This window comes from Polistes canadensis, unplaced genomic scaffold (assembly GCF_001313835.1).
Source record: "Polistes canadensis isolate GaletaPanama2010 unplaced genomic scaffold, ASM131383v1 scaffold_26, whole genome shotgun sequence".
NCBI classification, from domain to species: Eukaryota; Metazoa; Arthropoda; class Insecta; order Hymenoptera; family Vespidae; genus Polistes; species Polistes canadensis.
Genome location: NW_014569573.1, coordinates 1 through 23250, shown reverse-complemented (window position 1 = coordinate 23250; position 23250 = coordinate 1). Strand labels below are relative to the sequence as shown.

Below are 23250 nucleotides of genomic sequence, written 5' to 3'. Positions count from 1 at the left end.
TTGTTATTGTAATTATAAAAACTTTCTTATCTTTTGTAAAGATACGATATCGTATTAATAACTATAGTTAACTACTAACCAAACCGGTATCATAAATATCACGTTGTATCATTCTATTTGACATTATACGTGTCTGGGGTGTTAAACGAACCCCAAACTATGTAGAAAGATGGTACCTCAATTGGTTATCCTAGAGTAAAAGCATAGATCGTTTCTCGTAGTCGAAGTTTCACGTTGAATACCGAATCTCGTTTGTGCGATGAAGTCGGTGAAAGAGGCAGGAGGAAAGTGCCGGTGGCCCTCGGCATCGTCACCACCACCGTCACCACCCCAATCCCCCAGGGGTAATAAAACAGCAATTTAATTCATACACTTGATAAACGCCAAGCTCGACTCTCCGGTTACTTGGCTGCTTGGTTGGTTGGTTGGTTGGTTGGTTGCTTGCTTGCTTGCTTGCCTTCGCGAAGCTGGCGAAAGTCAAACGAACGGAAGGGCTTATTTTGCAAATCATCGCCCCACGGTAATAAAGCGTACGCCTTGAGAGATACGAAAAAAAAAAAAAGAAAAAGAAAAAAAAAGTAGAAAAAAAAGAAAAGAAAGTTTCGAGTGGCCGAGGACGACAATAACGATCACATAGTGAGCAGCTACTCTTACGAACGGATATAAATAAATCACTCGAATAAACTCTATAGGATATATTTCCACGTTCTCGTAAATTTTTCTCTTAAAACTTAATTATCTCTTATCCTCAACGATTAATTATTTTCCAATATAATAATCTATTAAATAAAAATTCATAATATTAATTATTATATACATATCAAACGTATCATCTTTAACGCAATTTCAACAAATGTTTTATAATATAAAAATTAAGTAATCAACAAAAAAAAAAAGAAATAAAAAACAACCTGCCATAAATATGTTATTCCATTTTCAATTATATATTGGCCAATCTGAAAAGCTATCATCCGTAAAGACGATTTCGTGGAAGGATTCCACAGGAGAGAAGAATGAGAACCCGTGGTCTCGTCCGGCTGGACCGCGTTACACGCATACACGCATACACGTGCACGTATACACAGAGGGGTTGGAAATGAAGGCGAATGGGGACTTTCAGGGATGGTTGCAGGGTGGTTAGCAGCATTCATCGCGATGCAGATGGTTTCCAGCCGTCCTGCTGAAAAGAGAGAGTGAGAGAGAGAGAGAGAGAATGAGTGAGTGAGTGAGTGAACGAGTGAGTTAGAGAAGCAGAGAGAGAGAGAGAGAGAGAAAGAAAGAAAGAAAGAAAGAGAGAGGGAAAGAGAGAGAGAGAGAATGATTTGTACCTCCGCCACCGCCTCCAACTACCTCAGCAACCGTCGAGAAGTTGGCGTACAGCTTTAACGTGTGCGTATATAAACGCACTTTTTTCCCGCGTCTCGACTGCAACCCCCTCCTCGGGGGTTAACGCACACGTGCTTGATCTCGGCCAATCGGCGAATCGCGTTCATTTCTCCCTCTTCCATTCGCTGTAGGATACCACGTACGCGTGCGTAGGAGACAACTTTAACGACACAACACAATCTTTTATCTTGTAACTTTCGATTTCTTTTTTTTTTTTTAATTTATAATGTTATCCTATTTGATATAATTATTTATAAACTTAAAAAAGATAATTACTCATAGACATATTGTAGAATAACGTAAAATGATTTAAAAGAAAATGTTTAGTAGTTCTCGAATTACATAAATATTTTATGGAACACATTGTTAATTATTTTTTAATGATTTTAACACTCATGATTGTGTCGAGAACGCAACAGAGAAAAAGAAAGAATGAGAGAGAAAGAAATGATCTTCAAATAAGAAAAATGTCGTCTAAAATTTAATGCTCGTTTACGTAGTTACGAGGTCGTTTTCTCTTCTTCTTCTTCTTCTTTTGCTTCTTCTTTCTTATTCCCTTCTCTCTTGGTTGGCAATAACTCCCGTGTGTGGTGGTAGTATATATATATATATATAAATTATATCCTTTTGCGAGGGTAGATCGAGCTCGCCCTTGTATTTACCTGTCACCTCGCTGACGATCGTGACGAGGGTATCTACCCTTCGACGTACCCTTCGTCCTTGACGCGATTCGAGCTCTCCGATCTAGCCTCCTTCTGAATTATGCCAAACTCGTCCTCCAACGATCTCCAAACCTCTAACTCACTCACTTTCTCTTTCTCTCTCTCTCTCTTTTTCTCATTCTTCTTTCTTATTTTTGCTTGTTACAGGAACGTATTTATTTGGTTATGTTATTCAAACTATTACAAAATATAATATAAATACGCGTTACGTATATGTTATTGAAGTTATATTTCTTTTGGCGCGTTTTGGAAAGTGAAGTTAGATGCGACAGAAAAATCAACACCACGAAGTTGTCGTTAATAATAAATTGAAGTTATTTTTGAGATTATGAAGATTATATTCGTTTTGGTACGCGCTAAAGAATGTGCGTACATAATTATTTTTTATTTATTTATTTTTTGCGAATTATCGTATAACGATCAAACAGAAAATCCATTAGTAATTCACTTGTCTTAGTATTATATTATATTTTCTTCTAAAAAATACAAGAAAAAATATAAAACGAATCATCATTTTCTAAATATATTTATTAAGAAATTCTCTTTACGCGCGCGTTAGTTTCTTTCGTCGTAGCCAATAAATGCACGTATACACAAACGAGTCGATAAAAAATGTATTATTTTTTTTCTTTTTTTTTTTTATCTCCGAGGAGATTAATTAAGTCGACAAACGAGTTCGAGTCTCGTATAATCAATCGAGCAATAAATCGAGTTCCATGCCCAGCAGCAGCTACCGCCGATTCGTCGTAGGTCTATTTGCATATTCAGGAACGTGTCTCGATATTTACTAACGATACGCTTGAATTCTCTCTCTCTCTCTCTCTCTCTCTCTCTCTTTTTCTAACTAGCTTGTTCATCTTCGATTGTCATGAAAATAATTCGTGCGACTCTAAAAACGTGTGTCGCGGCGGCAGCGCCAATGACGTTGCCTTCTTAATACACGTTTACCTGTGTACATGTATATCATGGCAAGAAAATACCAAGCTAGAAATAAAAAAGGAAAGAAATATAGTTTGTATATGTATGTGTGTATGTATGAAAGAGAAAGATAGATAGATAGAAATATAGAGTACTAAAAAAAGGGTCGCACACGGGCCAAGAGAAATAGACAAGGAGGAATCTTCTCGTTTCTTTTTCATCAAGAAGAAGAAGAAGAAGAAGAGGGGGGCCCTTTCGAAAGGAGACACAAAATTGGCATAAATGAGATTGATACGACTTTAAGTTACTCTTTCGCACTCTCGAGATTCTGGTCCTCGCCCAGTCGTCACGCCACTTCGCACGTCGTCGTAAAGAAAACCAAAGTGCCGACCATGATGATCGTAGTTCGGCATGAAAGAAAATGAAAAAGCGAGAAATAACGAAGGAAAGAAGAACGAGGGCATCGGGCCAGATACGCCCCTGCTGTTAACCGACGCTTCGCTCATTTCCATAGCGATCTGCAGGAACGTGTTTCCAAATGGAAAACGATATTGAAATTAGGCGAGAAATTCTATCGAAATGTTGGACCTCTTTTACTGATCCTAATCGTGTATCGTCAGTGGATACGACATTGGCTTTTCTTTTCTTTTCTTTTTTTTTTCAAACACTTCTTTTCGTATGCGTTCGACGAATTTTTAACGGACGATAAAGAATATTCGATTTTTATATAATTATTTTATCCAATTGATCTTGTGCAACGAATACAAGTAATATTTTAGATATATATGTGATTTATAATTTACATTATATTATATTATATAATTATGTGTAAAAAAAAATAAAATTAAAATAAAAAATTAAAATTAAAATTAAAATTAAAATTAAAAAAAAGAAAGAAAGAAAAGAAAGAAAGAACACGGCACAAAAAAAACCTTTAATTACGAAATAGTTGACTGATTACGGACGGACGTGTTCGATCGGGCTAAATACTATGAACTTTCCATATATCGAACGAACTTTACTAATAACGACGGAATACTGTCGTATAAGCGGGTCTTTGTCCAGGGGCGAATGGAATTTCGAAGGTAATTAAAATTTGGGGGTAGTATATATTCGGGTGTGTGTGCCCGGAGAACGTAACCGAGGCAGCATATTTTCCACGCGCTAAAAAGGACCGCGAGGGAATCGCATATTACGCGTGCACAGGGTTGAAACCGCGGGAACGAGTTTTTCTCTCTCTCTCACACATATACATTCACATATATCCTACATGAGAAAGAGAAAGAGAGAGAGAGAGAGCAAAAGAAACGAAAGGAGGGTGACACGGCGCGGAATCTGGGAGCGCCGCCTGTAGAACAAGTAATAAAATAATTTTAACGACCCGCTTGAATTATGCGCGCGCGCGGGTACAAATAATAATATCTGCCCGGCACGCATCCCCGCAATAAATATCGGAGAAGGGGATCCCTGGCTCTGTTTCCCCGACCACCCTCTTCACCTCTTCACCTCTTTCGTTATTTCTCCACGTTGCAAAAACCCTCCTCGACCATATTTCCCTTCTTCTTCCTCCTCCTCCTTCTTCTTCTTCTTCTTCTACTTCTCTTCATCTTTCTCTACTTCTTCTTGTGCTTCTTCTTCTTCTTCTTCTTCGTTGTCGTCTACAACTCTAACTGCACATCTATGTATGTTCATATGTGGAGCAGAAATACCCGGGGACCTACGTAACTCAAAGAATGAGAGAGAGAGAGACAGGGAGGGGGGTTTCGATGCGAAAAACGGGCCCTGACCTCTTACCAGTGGTTCTCTTTTCCATCATATACACCTATCGAGAAAACGTGGGAACGTTTTACACGAGAGATAGTTTCTCTCTTTCTCTCCTTTCTTTTTTTCTTTTTTTCCTTCTTCTTCTTCTTCTTTTCGTGCGAAAGTTATTTCCCACATGCGTGGATTTGATATATATATTTACTCTTATACTATACGACGTCTCGATAAATTTGATTAATTAAATAATTACACCTGACGTATCGTTTTTTTTTATTGATCTTATATTTTAAAGAAAAAAAAACATGATATATCTAGTTTCTAGTATATTAATGAAGTGATATTTGTAGACGATGTTACGTTTAAATTAACCAGTTTTATGTTCATAGAAAAAAAAAAATATATATGTGAATATCTATTGAAAATAATTGGCTTTTTAAACGAAACCATTCGTCATCCATTAGCAATATATTAAAATATTCTACAAAATTTTTAAAGATTACCTAAAAAAATCATTGTAACCGTAGAAATCCTTGATAGAAATATTTGCATAAATTTAAGTTAACAATGTTGATCTTATGACTAAGCATTTAAGCATTTCGTCACTATAATCCCCAAAAAAACAAAATCATTTTCCTTGTCTACGCATTACAAGATTAAAGTATACAATCCTAAAGGTAGACATAGATTAAACGATTATTCTAACTCAGCATAACTTGGAAAAGTCACGTCCGACGAAAATATTTTCAATTGGGAAAATCTTCTTTCTCGGAATAGTTTGAAAAGTAAATACAAAAATTCTCCGTTCGTAGTAAAAACGGGAAAAGGGGAAAAAAGGAAAACTAAAAAAAAAAATACATATTCTTCTTCTTCAAATAAAAAAAAATAAAAAAATAAAAATCCATTAAAAATATATACTATACAAATATAAAAATTTTCCTTTAAAATAATAAACATTTTTAAAAAAGGAAAAATATACTGAGGAAAGGTAAGAAAGAAAAAAAAATAGAAAAAAAAGGTTGTTCATGGGTTAACAACAATAAATTGATGAAAGAGAGTCGCGTTACCGTTTCACCTCTGAAATTCTCTTTTAAAAAGTAATACAAGAGAGAAAGAGAGATTATGCCGTCAAAACGGAGGCGCGTACAAAACGATGGGTAACCGTTGGTCGATGACAGCGCAATGAGATTCTGATTTGCGCGGATGCATATAATCGCGAAAGGTGCATGCGTGCATGCATGCATGCATGCATCCATCCATGCATCCATCCATCCATCCATCCATCCATGCACGCACGTACGTACTACGTATACATTTGTATGTATTTACTACTTGTACATATATATTCATAGATGCGTCGTGCTTGCGCACATATTCGCATACTCGTGCATGCGTGCGTGCGTGCGTGCATGCGTGTAACGCGCGCGGTCGCGCGCGCGCATCGTTTAGCAATCAGGGAGAATGATGCAGCCATAAGAGACGAAGGCAACGAGTCGGTTCTGTCCGCGGTGCAATCTGATTACCACCGTACCGGCTCCGTACAATTTATATTTGTACACCTGTGCTTGACGGCACAAGCCGCGTGCTGCACTCCCGCGAGAGTTCCGATCTGCAAGAGAGAACTCGATCCGAACGACGACGACGACGACGATGATGATTTTCATGCGTGAGAATCTTTAACTTCCCGTACGAACCAACATTTAAATTAATCTTTCTTTTTCTTATACAATAAAAAAGAAGAAGAAGAAGAAGAGGAAGAAGAGAAAGAAGAGAAAAGAAAAATATAAATAAATACAATTCTTGTACGTGACTAAGAATTATTCTATCGTATTATATACGCTTTCACAAAATACCGAAAATTCTTCAGAAAAGACGAACAGTTTTTCCCTCATTAGTCAGACTAGAGAAAACCTAAAGGGAATTCAATCCTGCTGGGAATTGAAGAATATTCTAACATTTATAATAGGTTTTCCGAAGGTTACTAAAAACTTTCTCTTTGAATGAAAACTTACTCTGCTAGAAATAATGTTTCTTATTAAAACGTTCTATCTCTTGGCTTCAACGAACAGATGTGTTTTTACAAATATTCGATTTCTTTAACCTTGTACTTTTTTTTTTTTTTATATATATAAAATATTTCGTAAAAGATAATTTTTCGTTAAATAATTTTTAATACTTCTTCCTTTTTTTTTTGGTTTTTTTTTTTGGATATAAGTAACACGTGTTTTGGCGGTAATTGTGAGAACGCAAATATATACGTGAACTGTAAAAATTTGAGTATAATGTGAAAATATATATATATATATATATATCGTAACGTAATACGAAATGTAAATTGTATTAAAAATAAATGAAATAAAAGGGAATCAATCTGTCAATAGATTGACTTCTGTAAGGCACGCGACTTTGAATGAACTGGAGGGGCTGGTGTCGGGTCGCTTTTTACTGTTCAATTGAATAAAACGTACCACAATCTGACAAAACATAACAAGTATTTTTTGCCATATAAGAAAGGCACATAGTTTTCAATAACCGGTATTGTGATTTGGTAGCATTTAATTCTTCAGATGAGAATAACCTTAATCGTAATCGATAGCAATTTGAATTGTAACTATTGTTAATGCAATAATGGATCGAAAACGTGTTTATTCATTGCCAGGTATAACTCCCTTAAAAAAACTCTTTTGTGATAATTCAATACTCTGTGAAAAAGATTTCATGTCTATAGCAGTGGTTTCAGCAGCTTTTTAGAAAAAAAGAAAAAAAGAAAAGAATAATTCAAAAAGCAGCTTTCAATAATGCAGCTTCTATTAACACATCATTATATATCAATTATCTATTCCTTTAAGATCTAAATATTTATAAATCATTAATCCTGTGTAAAATCTAAATGAATTTCCTTAAACGCATTCGTAAAATCGTCGTCGTAGCAAAAGAAGTTTTTCCCCGGTGACGAAAAAAGAAAAAAAAAAAAAGAATAAAAAGAAAAAGAAAAAAAAACGGTAGGTATAAAATGTTTCAGCCCATGGTACGCGTTCACGTGGCTGGCAACGCAGGTACGATCGAGTGGCGATTTTTCAAAGAACGAAAATAGGAAGAAGAAAAAAAGAGGATAGTAAACGAAGAAGAAGAAGAAAAAAAAACACACACGCACAAAAATCAGGGAAAGAAATGTGGGAGGAAGGAAATAAAATAATAAAAAAAAAAAAAAAAAAAAAGAGTAAATAAAAATAAAAATATAAAAATATAAAAAAAACCTAGAGAGGAAGAAGAAATGGAGGTAGAAGAAAAAGAAGGAAAAGAAGAAGGAAAAGTAAACAAAAAAAAAACGAAAAAACGAAAAAAACGAAAAAACGGAAAAGAAAAAAAAAAGAAAAAGAAAAAGGTAGACAGGAAACGAGTCTTTCGGTGATGGTGGTCTGTGCGCGAACCCGATGAGTAGAAACTTCTATCGTAGCTGCTCGCCCGTGGTCGGACGAGCGAGATTATTTGGATCCTGAAGAATGGTAACAATCGAGCTTTGTAATCGGTCCTCCAAACGATAAAGTCTTTGTTGGCCACCCTTCCGGCACCACCACCACCACCACCACCACCAGTACCACCAACCTCCTCTTCCTCCTCCTCCTCCTCCCTTCGGATCCCCCTACACTTACCCTCCTCTCTCCTGATTTCTACCCCATTTCTCCTCTCTCTCTCTCTCTCTCTCTCTCTTACTTTCACTCACTCATTTCTCTTGCCCGTACACAATCTCCCTTTCTCTCATTATTCGAGCTCTAAGAGGAGGCCCCAATGGTATCACCTGTTGGCAATTGCACGCCCGCGAATTCTTCCGCGCTCGTTGTTTTCCCTTTCGACCGACTCTTCTATCCCTTTTCTTTCTTTCTTTCTTTCTCTCTCTTTTTCTTTTTTTCTTTTTCCCCCCTTGCTCCCTTCCTTCCTCCCTCTCTTTCTTTCTTTCTTTCTTTCTTTTTACTTCTTCTTTTCTTTTTTCTTTAAACTTCCAAGTTCGACCACCGAACGAATAAACGAATGGACGGATAGGTAGGTGGGTGGATGGATGGATGGATGGATGGACAGACACGATGGAATAAGAGGAAAAAGGGGGAAGGTTGACTGTTACGACGAAAACGCGGTTAATGGGTCGGCAATAATGGGATTTAACAATAGCAAGGTGTTTGTGTCATTATATTATTACGTCACTTTGTCTTACTCGATTCTCGTTTCGCTTTTAAAAATCTCTTCTTTCTTTTATACGTAGACTGTGTTTATGTATATGTATATAAGTGTGTAATTTTACGCATAAGAAGAATGATTGTATTTTCTAGCTAATCAAATCTTCGACAAAGAACGAATTTAAATTGATAAACATATATAATATATATATATATAGTATACTTACTAACTTGATCGCGTAATCATCGATCGATCAAATTAATCACTTATCAAATACATACATACATACGTATACATATATATCTAAATATCGAAGAAAATTGTCGAGTCCGTTTCCGGTATAAGCGGGAATGAGAACGAACGGTTCTCTCGCAAACGAACGAACGAACGAAACGGTTGTGTGTTTGCATGCATGGAAGGAGATCGATCGTATCGTTTACGATTCTGGTTTTCGAGTGCGTTTTATAGTAGGACACAATGAGCTTTCTCGTGTCGCTCACACACGTTCGATACAAACTATACATAAGTATATATATATACCTAGTGTGTACGTGTACACATTCTGTATATCGTACTTCGAGATGGAGATAGGCGTAATACGTGAACGCAAGTAGGATAGAAATACAGAATGTGTGATATATATATACATATATATATATATAGATAGGTGCACGCGCGCGCGAACTTGCTAACTCTCCTGTATATACGTTCGCCTTGTACAAGAGCAGTGCGCCATCGAGTATCACAAACATTGATTTGAATCACAAAGACCGCCCGCGGTATTTCCATTGTCGGACCCCGACTTATTGTACAATTTCTCTCTCTCTCTCTCTCTCTTTCTTTCTTTCTTTCTTTCTCTCTTGTGCTCTCTTTCACTCTTTTCCTTTCTTCTCTATCTGTATGACCTCTCTCTCTCTCTCTCTCTCTCTTTTTCTTTTTCTCCGTTATTCCTACTCTCCACCTCTCAATCCGCTCTATCTTTTTTCAACAGTAACGACCTATCAATCCACTTATTCCGCACGGTTTATGTGCCACTTGTGGCATTTCGACTTAATGTCACCGCATCGTGTGTCGCAGTCAAATCCAAATAATAATTCGCTGAAAGAATCGTCAATGATATACCTACCCCAACCCCTCGTGTGTGTGTGTGTATGTATGTATATGTGTTTTTATACATCAATTTTTCTTTTAAGTATATTGTATCTTATTAGTTAGGATGATAGAGTATTGAGATAATAAATCGTTGATTATGAATATGCAAAAATGTTTGTAATTCTATTTGATTGTCGAATCAAAACGATATTGATTGATAAACTATTATTTATTCATTTTTGTTTAAATTATTATTATAGAAAATAATTTGTCGATTGAACAAGGTAGAATGTTTCTTTTTTCTTTCTTTCTTTCTTTTTTTTGAGGGGAGGAGGAAAGAATTTCGTTCGAATTCGATTTAAAGATAATTTGATGGATAATATTATGGTTTAAACGATTTAAATAAAAGTATTGGAATTCGTTTGAAGATTAATCGAAATCTGCGATGCGACATATCGCAGAAGAAAACCGGCTATCGTATCGAGAAATCAACGATGAGTCTTGTATCAGACATACAATTAAAAAAAAAAATTAAAAATGAGATTAACGTTGTCGTTTGACTTATCGTTCGATGCCATTTTTCGCATGTTAATCAATAATATTAATCGAATATAAAATACACGTGAAAAACCCGATAGACGATGAATTAATAAGAAAAACAATGAGTAAGTCTCTTGGAGATCTTAAAAAATGATTATTTATCGATATTTTGTTTATAAATTAAGGTTTGTCATAGATTCGGATTTGTATTTAACTGTTATATCTATATATATATATACATTACAGGATTATTTTTCTTTAAAGTGTCTTTATTATTTGTAACTCGTTCTCTCTTTTTCTTTCTCTCTCTCTCTCTCTCTCTCTCTCTCTCTCTTTGTATTTTTCTCTTTCGTTCACTCTTCTCGCGGCGGCAACAGGTCCTACGCGCAGGAACTCGCTTAAAACTCTGTCGCATAGTCGATCGAAGCTTCTTTCAATTTTCTTGAAAGAGTAAGGGAATAAAGAATAAGAAGATGAATTATAGAACAAACGATTTAAATATGTTATTCGAGTACATTGACAATACGCTCTTCTATTGTTATCCTTTTTTTTTCCTTTCAAGCACACAATTTCGATTAACGCGCACAACTCACGCGTTTAAACATTTTCTATTACCAAATTAATTTATGTTATCAAATATATATATATATATATATATATATATATATATTAAAGAAAGAAATATAATTTTACTTTTCTTAATGCTCGTTTATAAATTTTACACACCTCTACTTTTCTTTTTTTTTTTCTTTTTTATTCTTAATTCTACACACAGGTTCGTTATTAATATCGATTATAATTCGAAATTACGTGCAATTTAATATAATTCTTTCGTTCGTTGTTAATGAAAAAAATTCAGATCGGTATCTCGTCGTTATTTCAGATAAGGTAATCCAATGATACGAATCATAAAATCCGTCTGCGTGTTCTTTATAGTAATAACACGACTTTATTACAATAATACTTCGAAACAATTGTTTATAAAATTTTTTTATAGAAACAAATTTATTCTGCTATAAACAATAATATAAATTTTTTTACGTGTAATATTTTTCTTCTTCGGTTCACGTATAGGTCAGTGTTTTCATTCGAACTGTTACATCTCTACAATAACACACTTTGTAAAATTGAATATTAAATATCTTTTGAACATTTCCAAATTTTTCTTCATAAAGTTAACGGATCGATTAGAAACAAAGGAACTAAAGTATACAAATCACACACAAAATAAACAAAATATATTATTTAAGAAATATAATTAATTCGGAGTCATAATTGAGGGTGGTAAAGCACTTAACCAATGATCACACGATATCAATAAAGGTATTAAATCGTGCCCACGCATACGAGGTCGTCTTCGTCGTCAGCGTCGCCGTTTTCGCCGTCCTCATCGAAGAAGAAGAAGAAGAAGATGAAGAATAAAAATAAAAATAAAAATAAAAATAAATATAAAAATAAAAAGTATTATAAAATAAGAAAAAAGAAAGAGAGAAGAAAACGAAGCAAGACCGACGGGTAGCCGATCTCGTGGCGCGCACAGTGGCAAGAAGAAGATAGGGGAAGTTCATATGACGATGAGTGAGTGAGAGAGAGAGGGAGAGAGAGAGAGTGAATAAGGTTGTGAATAAGAGGTGGGGGTAGCATAAGAGGGAAGGTTCAGCTTGCTCCGTAGAGGTCGCTAGGGAGGTCGGTATGAACCCGCCCACTAGAACGGAGATATAGGAGCCGATTGGTCGAGTGGAATGATGGCAGGCGAGCGTGCCAATCGATAGCCGTCGGTAGACTCGCTCCTTCGGCTATGGTCGCGTCGATCCTGCAGGAGTGGGGATATCCTCGCGTACTGGTGGGAGAGAACCGCACGGTGGGGCCCAAGCTGCCAAACCGTTCTGCCTAAGGGTAGGGGGAGAAAACCGAGTAGTGGTGGAAGTAGCAGCCGCCTTGGCAGGAAGTGAGCCCCGAGTGTTAGAGCCCAAGGCGAAACTTCGAATGCTCAGATGGTTCTGTCCTTTCGAAGAGAACGGTGGTCAATCTCTTCTTAACTTGTGTACCTTAGGACGTGTTAGAGTTACCGAAGAAAATACGTGTGCCTGCATCCATTCACGCGCATTTCCTATACGTATCGTAAACGGATATACGGATTAGTAATACGCATAAGAAAGTAGAGGGAGGAGGTGTAGGAGGACAAAAGTGGAGGGGAAAGAAGAAGTAGTCTCTATTTGTCTCTCAGATTGGTGATCATTCTAGACTGTTAACAGTAGTAGAATCATTCGGTATCGAGGTGTCAACAACAACGGATCGTTCTCGTGTCGTGAGTACAATTAATAAATTCAACGTGTTGTTTCATTTTGGTGTTATAAATATTAGTGACATTAGATTTCTTATTAAATACGAGAACGCTAGCGAGTGATATAATAAAACTTTATGGAAGATTATTATTATTATTAGAAAACAAGTTTATCGCACGAACGTGATTTTTTCGCGCGCGCGTTTATCCGTATTAATAGTGTGCATTATTATATTTTGTGAGTATTTGTGATTTTATCGAATGCAAACTTCTTATACTGAATCATATATATACTATTCATGTGTTTGATTATCGTTATTAAAAGAACATAGACTCTTAGTGAGATTCGATTTCAAAGAGAAGAAGAAAAAGAAGAAGAAGAAGGGTAGTGAACGAAACCGCGCTTCTAAGATCTGATCGGTAAAGTGTCTCGTCGAGGCATTCTTTGACGTAATACGGTTTAAGAAAACGGCGACAAACTGTACGGCCACAGGGAGGACGACATGCTAACGATGGAGTCGGACCTGAAGGGCGGTAGCCTGCATGGTCAAATGCCACCACATCCGCATCAAGGTGTATCACCGATGGGCCATCATACCGGTGTTTCACCTTACGGAACTCTTAGTTCCATAGTGCATAGTCCAGCTTTATCTGGAAGCCCACCGAGCAGCAGCAACTTAGGATTAAGTTTGCAACATCAACATTACCATGCTTCGATGCAAGCTGCAGTGCAACAGCAACAACAGCATCAACAGCAACAACAACAACAACAACAACAACAGCAACAGCAGCAGCAGCAGCAGCAACAACAAAGCATGCATCACCCTCTAGCTGCTCAACAAAGTGCTGCACAACAGCAGCACCATCCTCACCAACAGCCCCAACCACAACAGCAGCAAGCCCAACAGCAGCACCACCAGGCTTCAAATAATAATAATAATACGAATAAGCCTCCAACCGGTGACCGTGTAAAAAGGCCGATGAATGCATTTATGGTCTGGTCCCGTGGCCAACGACGCAAGATGGCCCAAGAAAATCCAAAAATGCATAATTCCGAGATTTCCAAACGTTTAGGCGCCGAATGGAAATTACTTAGCGAAAGCGAAAAGCGCCCATTTATTGATGAAGCTAAACGATTGCGCGCGGTGCACATGAAAGAGCACCCAGATTACAAGTATCGTCCAAGAAGAAAGACGAAGACTTTAATGAAGAAAGATAAGTATCCGATCAGTGGCTCCGTCGGTGCAGTCGGAGTCAATGTTAATAGCATCCTCGGCGTTGATCAACGACAAGTTGGCAGTGCCGGTGGACCCCAACAAGGGCAAATATCTCGCGACGTTTATCAAATGGCGAACGGATATATGCCAAATGGTTATATGATGCACGATCCGGCGGCTTCGTATCAACAACACGTTGTATACGGAAATCCAATGAGCGGAGCGGCGGCTGCTGGATATCCCAGATACGATATGGGACATCACATGGGTAATGGTAGTCCACCCATGAACCCAAATTACATTAATGGATATGGTGGTTATCCTGGAAGTACGGTGCCCGGCGGCTCACCTTCACCGTACCATCAACCCCAATCAGGATCTCAAATGTCGAGCCATAGTCCCAGTGGCAGCAGTATAAAATCTGAGCCGACGAGTCCTGCAAGTGCGGGAATACACACTCCCACGCCAACAAACGGGCCAATTCCCGCTAATGCAACGGCTGCTCCACAACAACAGCAGCAAGCGCAAGCTGCCGCCGCAGTTAAACGCGAATATATGGCTCAACAAAGCCACCAGACTCATCAATCTCCAGGAGATCTTAGGCAGATGATATCCATGTATCTGCCCCAAGGAGTCGACCAGGGTGTTGGTGGTCAACATGGTGCTGGAGTCTACCCGTCTGGACCATCACCAGATTCTTTGGCGCAACATCATTCAATACCGCCAATCAATCATATGTAAGTATTTATGATCATATTTATATGCATACGTATAATTTTATCCTTCTCTTGTTAATCTTCTATTTTTCGTCCTGAAAATCCTTCGAATGATCGTTCTAAGACAAAAAATATATTTAATTACTTATAAACGTATGGTGTAAATGTGTTTTATCGAATCATGTTTCAATGTCTCTCTGTAATTCTTATTCGTGAACGATCATTCGATAGATCGCTTCGATAGAAGTTCCTCAAAGTCTTCTATCAGCTTTTTCCTTAATTATTTCTCTGTCGCTTGTTTTTAATCTTAATAATGCCACCACTTCTATTGCAACCACACCTCCACTTCTGGACCTTACGATCGATCCTACGCACTACTAATCGTTAAATTATTTTATTTATTTGCCTCGCTATATTATATTATTATCTTCTTTAATTATTATATATCCATTAAATTTATTGCTACGCAGCTTTGGTTTATTATAAAGTTAACTGGAAAAAAAAAGCAAATTATTATAATAAGTTTTGATTATGTAAATATTTTATATTCTTTCTCTTTCTCTCTCTCTCTGTTACTCTCTCTCTCTCCTCCTTTTTATTACAATTTTGTATTTTATAATTTGAATTTTTCATCATTCATATTTCTAACGTGCTCGATAAAACGCGTGTGAAATTAAAACTCGGTTTACGTGTTGATTATTCTCATTTAGATTGTTGTAAAGATTAAAATATAAATTTTTTTTAAAATAAAAACGATATCGGTGAGAAGGATTATTCCAACTGCTTGAAAAAGAACAAAAATATATAATCGATAATATATAATATACGTGATAGTGATTCGATTCGTTGTTGAAAAGGTCCAGAACGTGATCATTCCTTTCCTTATCTAATCATTTTTCAAAAATCTCTTTGTATACGTTATGTAGAATTATCGCACTCTAGCATGATGTGTGTGTATAATCATAGGTTGAGTCAAGGAACACGATACATTGGCCTTTCGTTTTTTTTTCTTTATGATTTTATTCGTACTTTTTTTCCCCCATTTTTTGTTATTTTGACCCTTGATTATCGTTCATACGTTCATTTCATTTACAATTTCATTTAGTTTCACGTTTCCCAAAGAAAAATTGTGCCTCGACAATTTTCCTTCTTCGTTTTCTTCTACTTCTACTTCTACTTCTTCTTCTTCTTCTAATCGCGGAATCGCACGAAAGAGTTCACAACATTTATTTATGCACGAAAACCTGCTTTCTTATCATCTATGTTTTTGAACGAACTGAAAAACGTTTTATCGTTCTAACTATAGAAAAAGCCGTTTTCGTAAACAACGAACATTTCGAACGATAGAAAGCAAATACTCGAGCAGTTTTATTATTTTTTTTAATTTTTTTTTTAGTTCTTTCTCCCTCCCCCTCCCCTAAATAAACGATAAACAATATGATATAAGACAACGGTCGAGAAGAAGTGAGATAATAAAATAAAAATTTATAAATGATCTCTCTCGCGGCGCGCGTAAAAAATAAAAAAAAGTAAAAAGTAATAAAAATCACACGGCCATCGCGACAATTTCTTCTGACTCATCCTACAAAATTTTTCTTCAAATATATATATATATAAATATATTAAAAAAAGGAAAAAGAATAAATGAAAAAGAGGTTGTTACATAAGAATATAAAGTCTCTTTTTTTTAATTATATTTTTTTTTTCGTTAAAATCTTTAGAGTAGGTATAATAAATATATAAAAAAAAAAAAAAGATAAAAAAATATATGATCTCTCTTAGGAAAGAAAGAGAAAGAGATATTAAGATGCATCGTTGCAGTATAAGGAATTCTTCTTTGAACGATACTAACGCCACGCGATATCGAAAGAAAAATAAATAAATAAAAAGAAAGAAAAAAGAAAAGACAAAAACAATAATCGTGTGATACAAGCACAATTCGAGAACCGACGGGTGCACGATCCGTATGCGTTAAATATATACTATTTTATTGGTAGTACATATTTGTATATACGTAAATACACGTAATCATTAATACACTATTCACCATACACGAAACCCTAACGCGCCACCACTTTGATGCTATTAGAAAATATATAGAAGAGAAAAAAAAAATCTTTGAATGTGGTTCTATAGAGGTTGGGAAAAAGGTATGGGGTAAAGGGTAAGAAAAAGAACTTGTTCTTCTTCACCGTCGATCCCCAAACACAGCATCGTCAACTTTACAGGAATGGGAAAGTGTGAATTTTGCATTTACGGCCCGTTGATCTTTTGTTTTCTCTTCTTTTTGTTTCTTTTTCCAACGAGAGAATGGGGTTGTTGGTCGCACGTTTCTCGGTTTTTTTTGTTTTTGTTTTCTTCGATATCGCTCTCGAAAGTGAAAAAAAGAAAGAAAAACTGTGATTAAGTGGGACTGTTTAATTAAAGGAAGAGAAGACAGAGGAAGAAGGAGGTGGATGCTACCGTGTTATATATGAAAAGTGAAGAAAACGGTGTTTAAAGGATTTGCAGTTAACGGAAGAAGGAAGGCATCGATTTTTGTTAAAATATTTCGAATCAAAGTATCGATCACCCTTGCTTGCACATGCATCTCTATAGTTCTCTTTCTTATATATATAATATTATATAAAAATATTATATATTTATATTTAAATATATATATATATATCCTAATCGGGATTCTATAATTTTTATATTTTCATTTAATTACACAGAGATTACATATTGTCTCTTTTTCATTGATTCTTTTTTCATTATTATCTCTCATTATAATTGGCATAATTGAAAATGTAATATTTATTCGTGACTTCGTATACTTCCATAGGACTTATCGAGCGAGCATTGCTCCGTATCATTATGATCGACGGGAACATTTACAACAACGTGGAATTCTTCCTACGCTAGAAATTTAAGTTTTAATTTCTACCACACACATACCTACACACATCACCATCTCACCACTACCACGTTTGAAACACATAAGAAGAAGTACTACTAGCCCATCCGAAGCCATTAATTAGCAGATAATTCAATTATTCAGAAAAATAGGTAAATCGACATATACTAATACATTTTCATATCCATCTGGTTGTTATTCAATAATTCATACGATTATTTTCTTATTTTATAAGATTAAGATAATTATAATAGCAATTTTGAAATTAGGTTTAAAATTGAAAAATTTAATTGACCATGAAAATTTTTTCTAATATCAATTCTTTTAAATATCTATAATAAATAAGCGAAAGAAAGAAAGAAGAGAAAATACACGTGCAAGTAAACAATATAAATAATTAATTAACGAATAAAAAACTAAAGAATGTGTGATAGATATACATATACATATATATATATACATACATACATACATACACACATACATTCAAACAAATACATCTTTATGTAATATATATGTATATATATGTTATATATTATATTATATATAATTATATATAGTATTTTTAGATCATACTTCTTGCATAACATAGATTTACGTGGTACACAACTCGATGCTGCAGCTGCCGGCTGTTTACTGTAATTATTATTCAGTTTGTGATAATAGCTCGAAATAAGTGTATCACGATAGTTCCTTATATACTTGTGTACATACATATATATATATACATATATATATATATATATGTATATATATATATGTATGTACACAAGTATATAAGGAACTATCGTGATACACTTATTTCGAGCTATTATCACAAACTGAATAATAATTACAGTAAACAGCCGGCAGCTGCAGCATCGAGTTGTGTACCACGTAAATCTATGTTATGCAAGAAGTATGATCTAAAAATACTATATATAATTATATATAATATAATATATAACATATATATACATATATATTACATAAAGATGTATTTGTTTGAATGTATGTGTGTATGTATGTATGTATGTATATATATATATGTATATGTATATCTATCACACATTCTTTAGTTTTTTATTCGTTAATTAATTATTTATATTGTTTACTTGCACGTGTATTTTCTCTTCTTTCTTTCTTTCGCTTATTTATTATAGATATTTAAAAGAATTGATATTAGAAAAAATTTTCATGGTCAATTAAATTTTTCAATTTTAAACCTAATTTCAAAATTGCTATTATAATTATCTTAATCTTATAAAATAAGAAAATAATCGTATGAATTATTGAATAACAACCAGATGGATATGAAAATGTATTAGTATATGTCGATTTACCTATTTTTCTGAATAATTGAATTATCTGCTAATTAATGGCTTCGGATGGGCTAGTAGTACTTCTTCTTATGTGTTTCAAACGTGGTAGTGGTGAGATGGTGATGTGTGTAGGTATGTGTGTGGTAGAAATTAAAACTTAAATTTCTAGCGTAGGAAGAATTCCACGTTGTTGTAAATGTTCCCGTCGATCATAATGATACGGAGCAATGCTCGCTCGATAAGTCCTATGGAAGTATACGAAGTCACGAATAAATATTACATTTTCAATTATGCCAATTATAATGAGAGATAATAATGAAAAAAGAATCAATGAAAAAGAGACAATATGTAATCTCTGTGTAATTAAATGAAAATATAAAAATTATAGAATCCCGATTAGGATATATATATATATATTTAAATATAAATATATAATATTTTTATATAATATTATATATATAAGAAAGAGAACTATAGAGATGCATGTGCAAGCAAGGGTGATCGATACTTTGATTCGAAATATTTTAACAAAAATCGATGCCTTCCTTCTTCCGTTAACTGCAAATCCTTTAAACACCGTTTTCTTCACTTTTCATATATAACACGGTAGCATCCACCTCCTTCTTCCTCTGTCTTCTCTTCCTTTAATTAAACAGTCCCACTTAATCACAGTTTTTCTTTCTTTTTTTCACTTTCGAGAGCGATATCGAAGAAAACAAAAACAAAAAAAACCGAGAAACGTGCGACCAACAACCCCATTCTCTCGTTGGAAAAAGAAACAAAAAGAAGAGAAAACAAAAGATCAACGGGCCGTAAATGCAAAATTCACACTTTCCCATTCCTGTAAAGTTGACGATGCTGTGTTTGGGGATCGACGGTGAAGAAGAACAAGTTCTTTTTCTTACCCTTTACCCCATACCTTTTTCCCAACCTCTATAGAACCACATTCAAAGATTTTTTTTTTCTCTTCTATATATTTTCTAATAGCATCAAAGTGGTGGCGCGTTAGGGTTTCGTGTATGGTGAATAGTGTATTAATGATTACGTGTATTTACGTATATACAAATATGTACTACCAATAAAATAGTATATATTTAACGCATACGGATCGTGCACCCGTCGGTTCTCGAATTGTGCTTGTATCACACGATTATTGTTTTTGTCTTTTCTTTTTTCTTTCTTTTTATTTATTTATTTTTCTTTCGATATCGCGTGGCGTTAGTATCGTTCAAAGAAGAATTCCTTATACTGCAACGATGCATCTTAATATCTCTTTCTCTTTCTTTCCTAAGAGAGATCATATATTTTTTTATCTTTTTTTTTTTTTTATATATTTATTATACCTACTCTAAAGATTTTAACGAAAAAAAAAATATAATTAAAAAAAAGAGACTTTATATTCTTATGTAACAACCTCTTTTTCATTTATTCTTTTTCCTTTTTTTAATATATTTATATATATATATATTTGAAGAAAAATTTTGTAGGATGAGTCAGAAGAAATTGTCGCGATGGCCGTGTGATTTTTATTACTTTTTACTTTTTTTTATTTTTTACGCGCGCCGCGAGAGAGATCATTTATAAATTTTTATTTTATTATCTCACTTCTTCTCGACCGTTGTCTTATATCATATTGTTTATCGTTTATTTAGGGGAGGGGGAGGGAGAAAGAACTAAAAAAAAAATTAAAAAAAATAATAAAACTGCTCGAGTATTTGCTTTCTATCGTTCGAAATGTTCGTTGTTTACGAAAACGGCTTTTTCTATAGTTAGAACGATAAAACGTTTTTCAGTTCGTTCAAAAACATAGATGATAAGAAAGCAGGTTTTCGTGCATAAATAAATGTTGTGAACTCTTTCGTGCGATTCCGCGATTAGAAGAAGAAGAAGAAGTAGAAGTAGAAGTAGAAGAAAACGAAGAAGGAAAATTGTCGAGGCACAATTTTTCTTTGGGAAACGTGAAACTAAATGAAATTGTAAATGAAATGAACGTATGAACGATAATCAAGGGTCAAAATAACAAAAAATGGGGGAAAAAAAGTACGAATAAAATCATAAAGAAAAAAAAACGAAAGGCCAATGTATCGTGTTCCTTGACTCAACCTATGATTATACACACACATCATGCTAGAGTGCGATAATTCTACATAACGTATACAAAGAGATTTTTGAAAAATGATTAGATAAGGAAAGGAATGATCACGTTCTGGACCTTTTCAACAACGAATCGAATCACTATCACGTATATTATATATTATCGATTATATATTTTTGTTCTTTTTCAAGCAGTTGGAATAATCCTTCTCACCGATATCGTTTTTATTTTAAAAAAAATTTATATTTTAATCTTTACAACAATCTAAATGAGAATAATCAACACGTAAACCGAGTTTTAATTTCACACGCGTTTTATCGAGCACGTTAGAAATATGAATGATGAAAAATTCAAATTATAAAATACAAAATTGTAATAAAAAGGAGGAGAGAGAGAGAGTAACAGAGAGAGAGAGAAAGAGAAAGAATATAAAATATTTACATAATCAAAACTTATTATAATAATTTGCTTTTTTTTTCCAGTTAACTTTATAATAAACCAAAGCTGCGTAGCAATAAATTTAATGGATATATAATAATTAAAGAAGATAATAATATAATATAGCGAGGCAAATAAATAAAATAATTTAACGATTAGTAGTGCGTAGGATCGATCGTAAGGTCCAGAAGTGGAGGTGTGGTTGCAATAGAAGTGGTGGCATTATTAAGATTAAAAACAAGCGACAGAGAAATAATTAAGGAAAAAGCTGATAGAAGACTTTGAGGAACTTCTATCGAAGCGATCTATCGAATGATCGTTCACGAATAAGAATTACAGAGAGACATTGAAACATGATTCGATAAAACACATTTACACCATACGTTTATAAGTAATTAAATATATTTTTTGTCTTAGAACGATCATTCGAAGGATTTTCAGGACGAAAAATAGAAGATTAACAAGAGAAGGATAAAATTATACGTATGCATATAAATATGATCATAAATACTTACATATGATTGATTGGCGGTATTGAATGATGTTGCGCCAAAGAATCTGGTGATGGTCCAGACGGGTAGACTCCAGCACCATGTTGACCACCAACACCCTGGTCGACTCCTTGGGGCAGATACATGGATATCATCTGCCTAAGATCTCCTGGAGATTGATGAGTCTGGTGGCTTTGTTGAGCCATATATTCGCGTTTAACTGCGGCGGCAGCTTGCGCTTGCTGCTGTTGTTGTGGAGCAGCCGTTGCATTAGCGGGAATTGGCCCGTTTGTTGGCGTGGGAGTGTGTATTCCCGCACTTGCAGGACTCGTCGGCTCAGATTTTATACTGCTGCCACTGGGACTATGGCTCGACATTTGAGATCCTGATTGGGGTTGATGGTACGGTGAAGGTGAGCCGCCGGGCACCGTACTTCCAGGATAACCACCATATCCATTAATGTAATTTGGGTTCATGGGTGGACTACCATTACCCATGTGATGTCCCATATCGTATCTGGGATATCCAGCAGCCGCCGCTCCGCTCATTGGATTTCCGTATACAACGTGTTGTTGATACGAAGCCGCCGGATCGTGCATCATATAACCATTTGGCATATATCCGTTCGCCATTTGATAAACGTCGCGAGATATTTGCCCTTGTTGGGGTCCACCGGCACTGCCAACTTGTCGTTGATCAACGCCGAGGATGCTATTAACATTGACTCCGACTGCACCGACGGAGCCACTGATCGGATACTTATCTTTCTTCATTAAAGTCTTCGTCTTTCTTCTTGGACGATACTTGTAATCTGGGTGCTCTTTCATGTGCACCGCGCGCAATCGTTTAGCTTCATCAATAAATGGGCGCTTTTCGCTTTCGCTAAGTAATTTCCATTCGGCGCCTAAACGTTTGGAAATCTCGGAATTATGCATTTTTGGATTTTCTTGGGCCATCTTGCGTCGTTGGCCACGGGACCAGACCATAAATGCATTCATCGGCCTTTTTACACGGTCACCGGTTGGAGGCTTATTCGTATTATTATTATTATTTGAAGCCTGGTGGTGCTGCTGTTGGGCTTGCTGCTGTTGTGGTTGGGGCTGTTGGTGAGGATGGTGCTGCTGTTGTGCAGCACTTTGTTGAGCAGCTAGAGGGTGATGCATGCTTTGTTGTTGCTGCTGCTGCTGCTGCTGTTGCTGTTGTTGTTGTTGTTGTTGTTG

The 23250-nt window shown here is 35.3% G+C and overlaps 2 protein-coding genes across 2 annotated transcripts in view; one reads left to right on the top strand and one right to left on the bottom strand.

The window, feature by feature from the left end:
* LOC106783825 (transcription factor SOX-2-like) overlaps positions 1-14830 on the top strand; it is a gene marked incomplete at its 3' end in the record, with an annotated part of 217471 nt that extends 202641 nt beyond the window's left edge. The window contains 1 exon segment of the mRNA XM_014742725.1: positions 11916-14830. Coding sequence (XP_014598211.1) covers positions 13380-14830 — 1451 coding nt within the window.
* Positions 14831-18904: 4074 nt separating this feature from the next.
* On the bottom strand, positions 18905-23247 carry LOC106783817 (transcription factor Sox-3-like; the record flags this gene model as incomplete). Its single annotated transcript, XM_014742712.1, has 2 exons — positions 18905-19251; positions 22055-23247. Coding segments are annotated over 2 exons (1281 nt in total), but the record flags the coding sequence as incomplete, so codon positions are not given.
* Between the last annotated feature and the right edge of the window lie 3 nt (positions 23248-23250).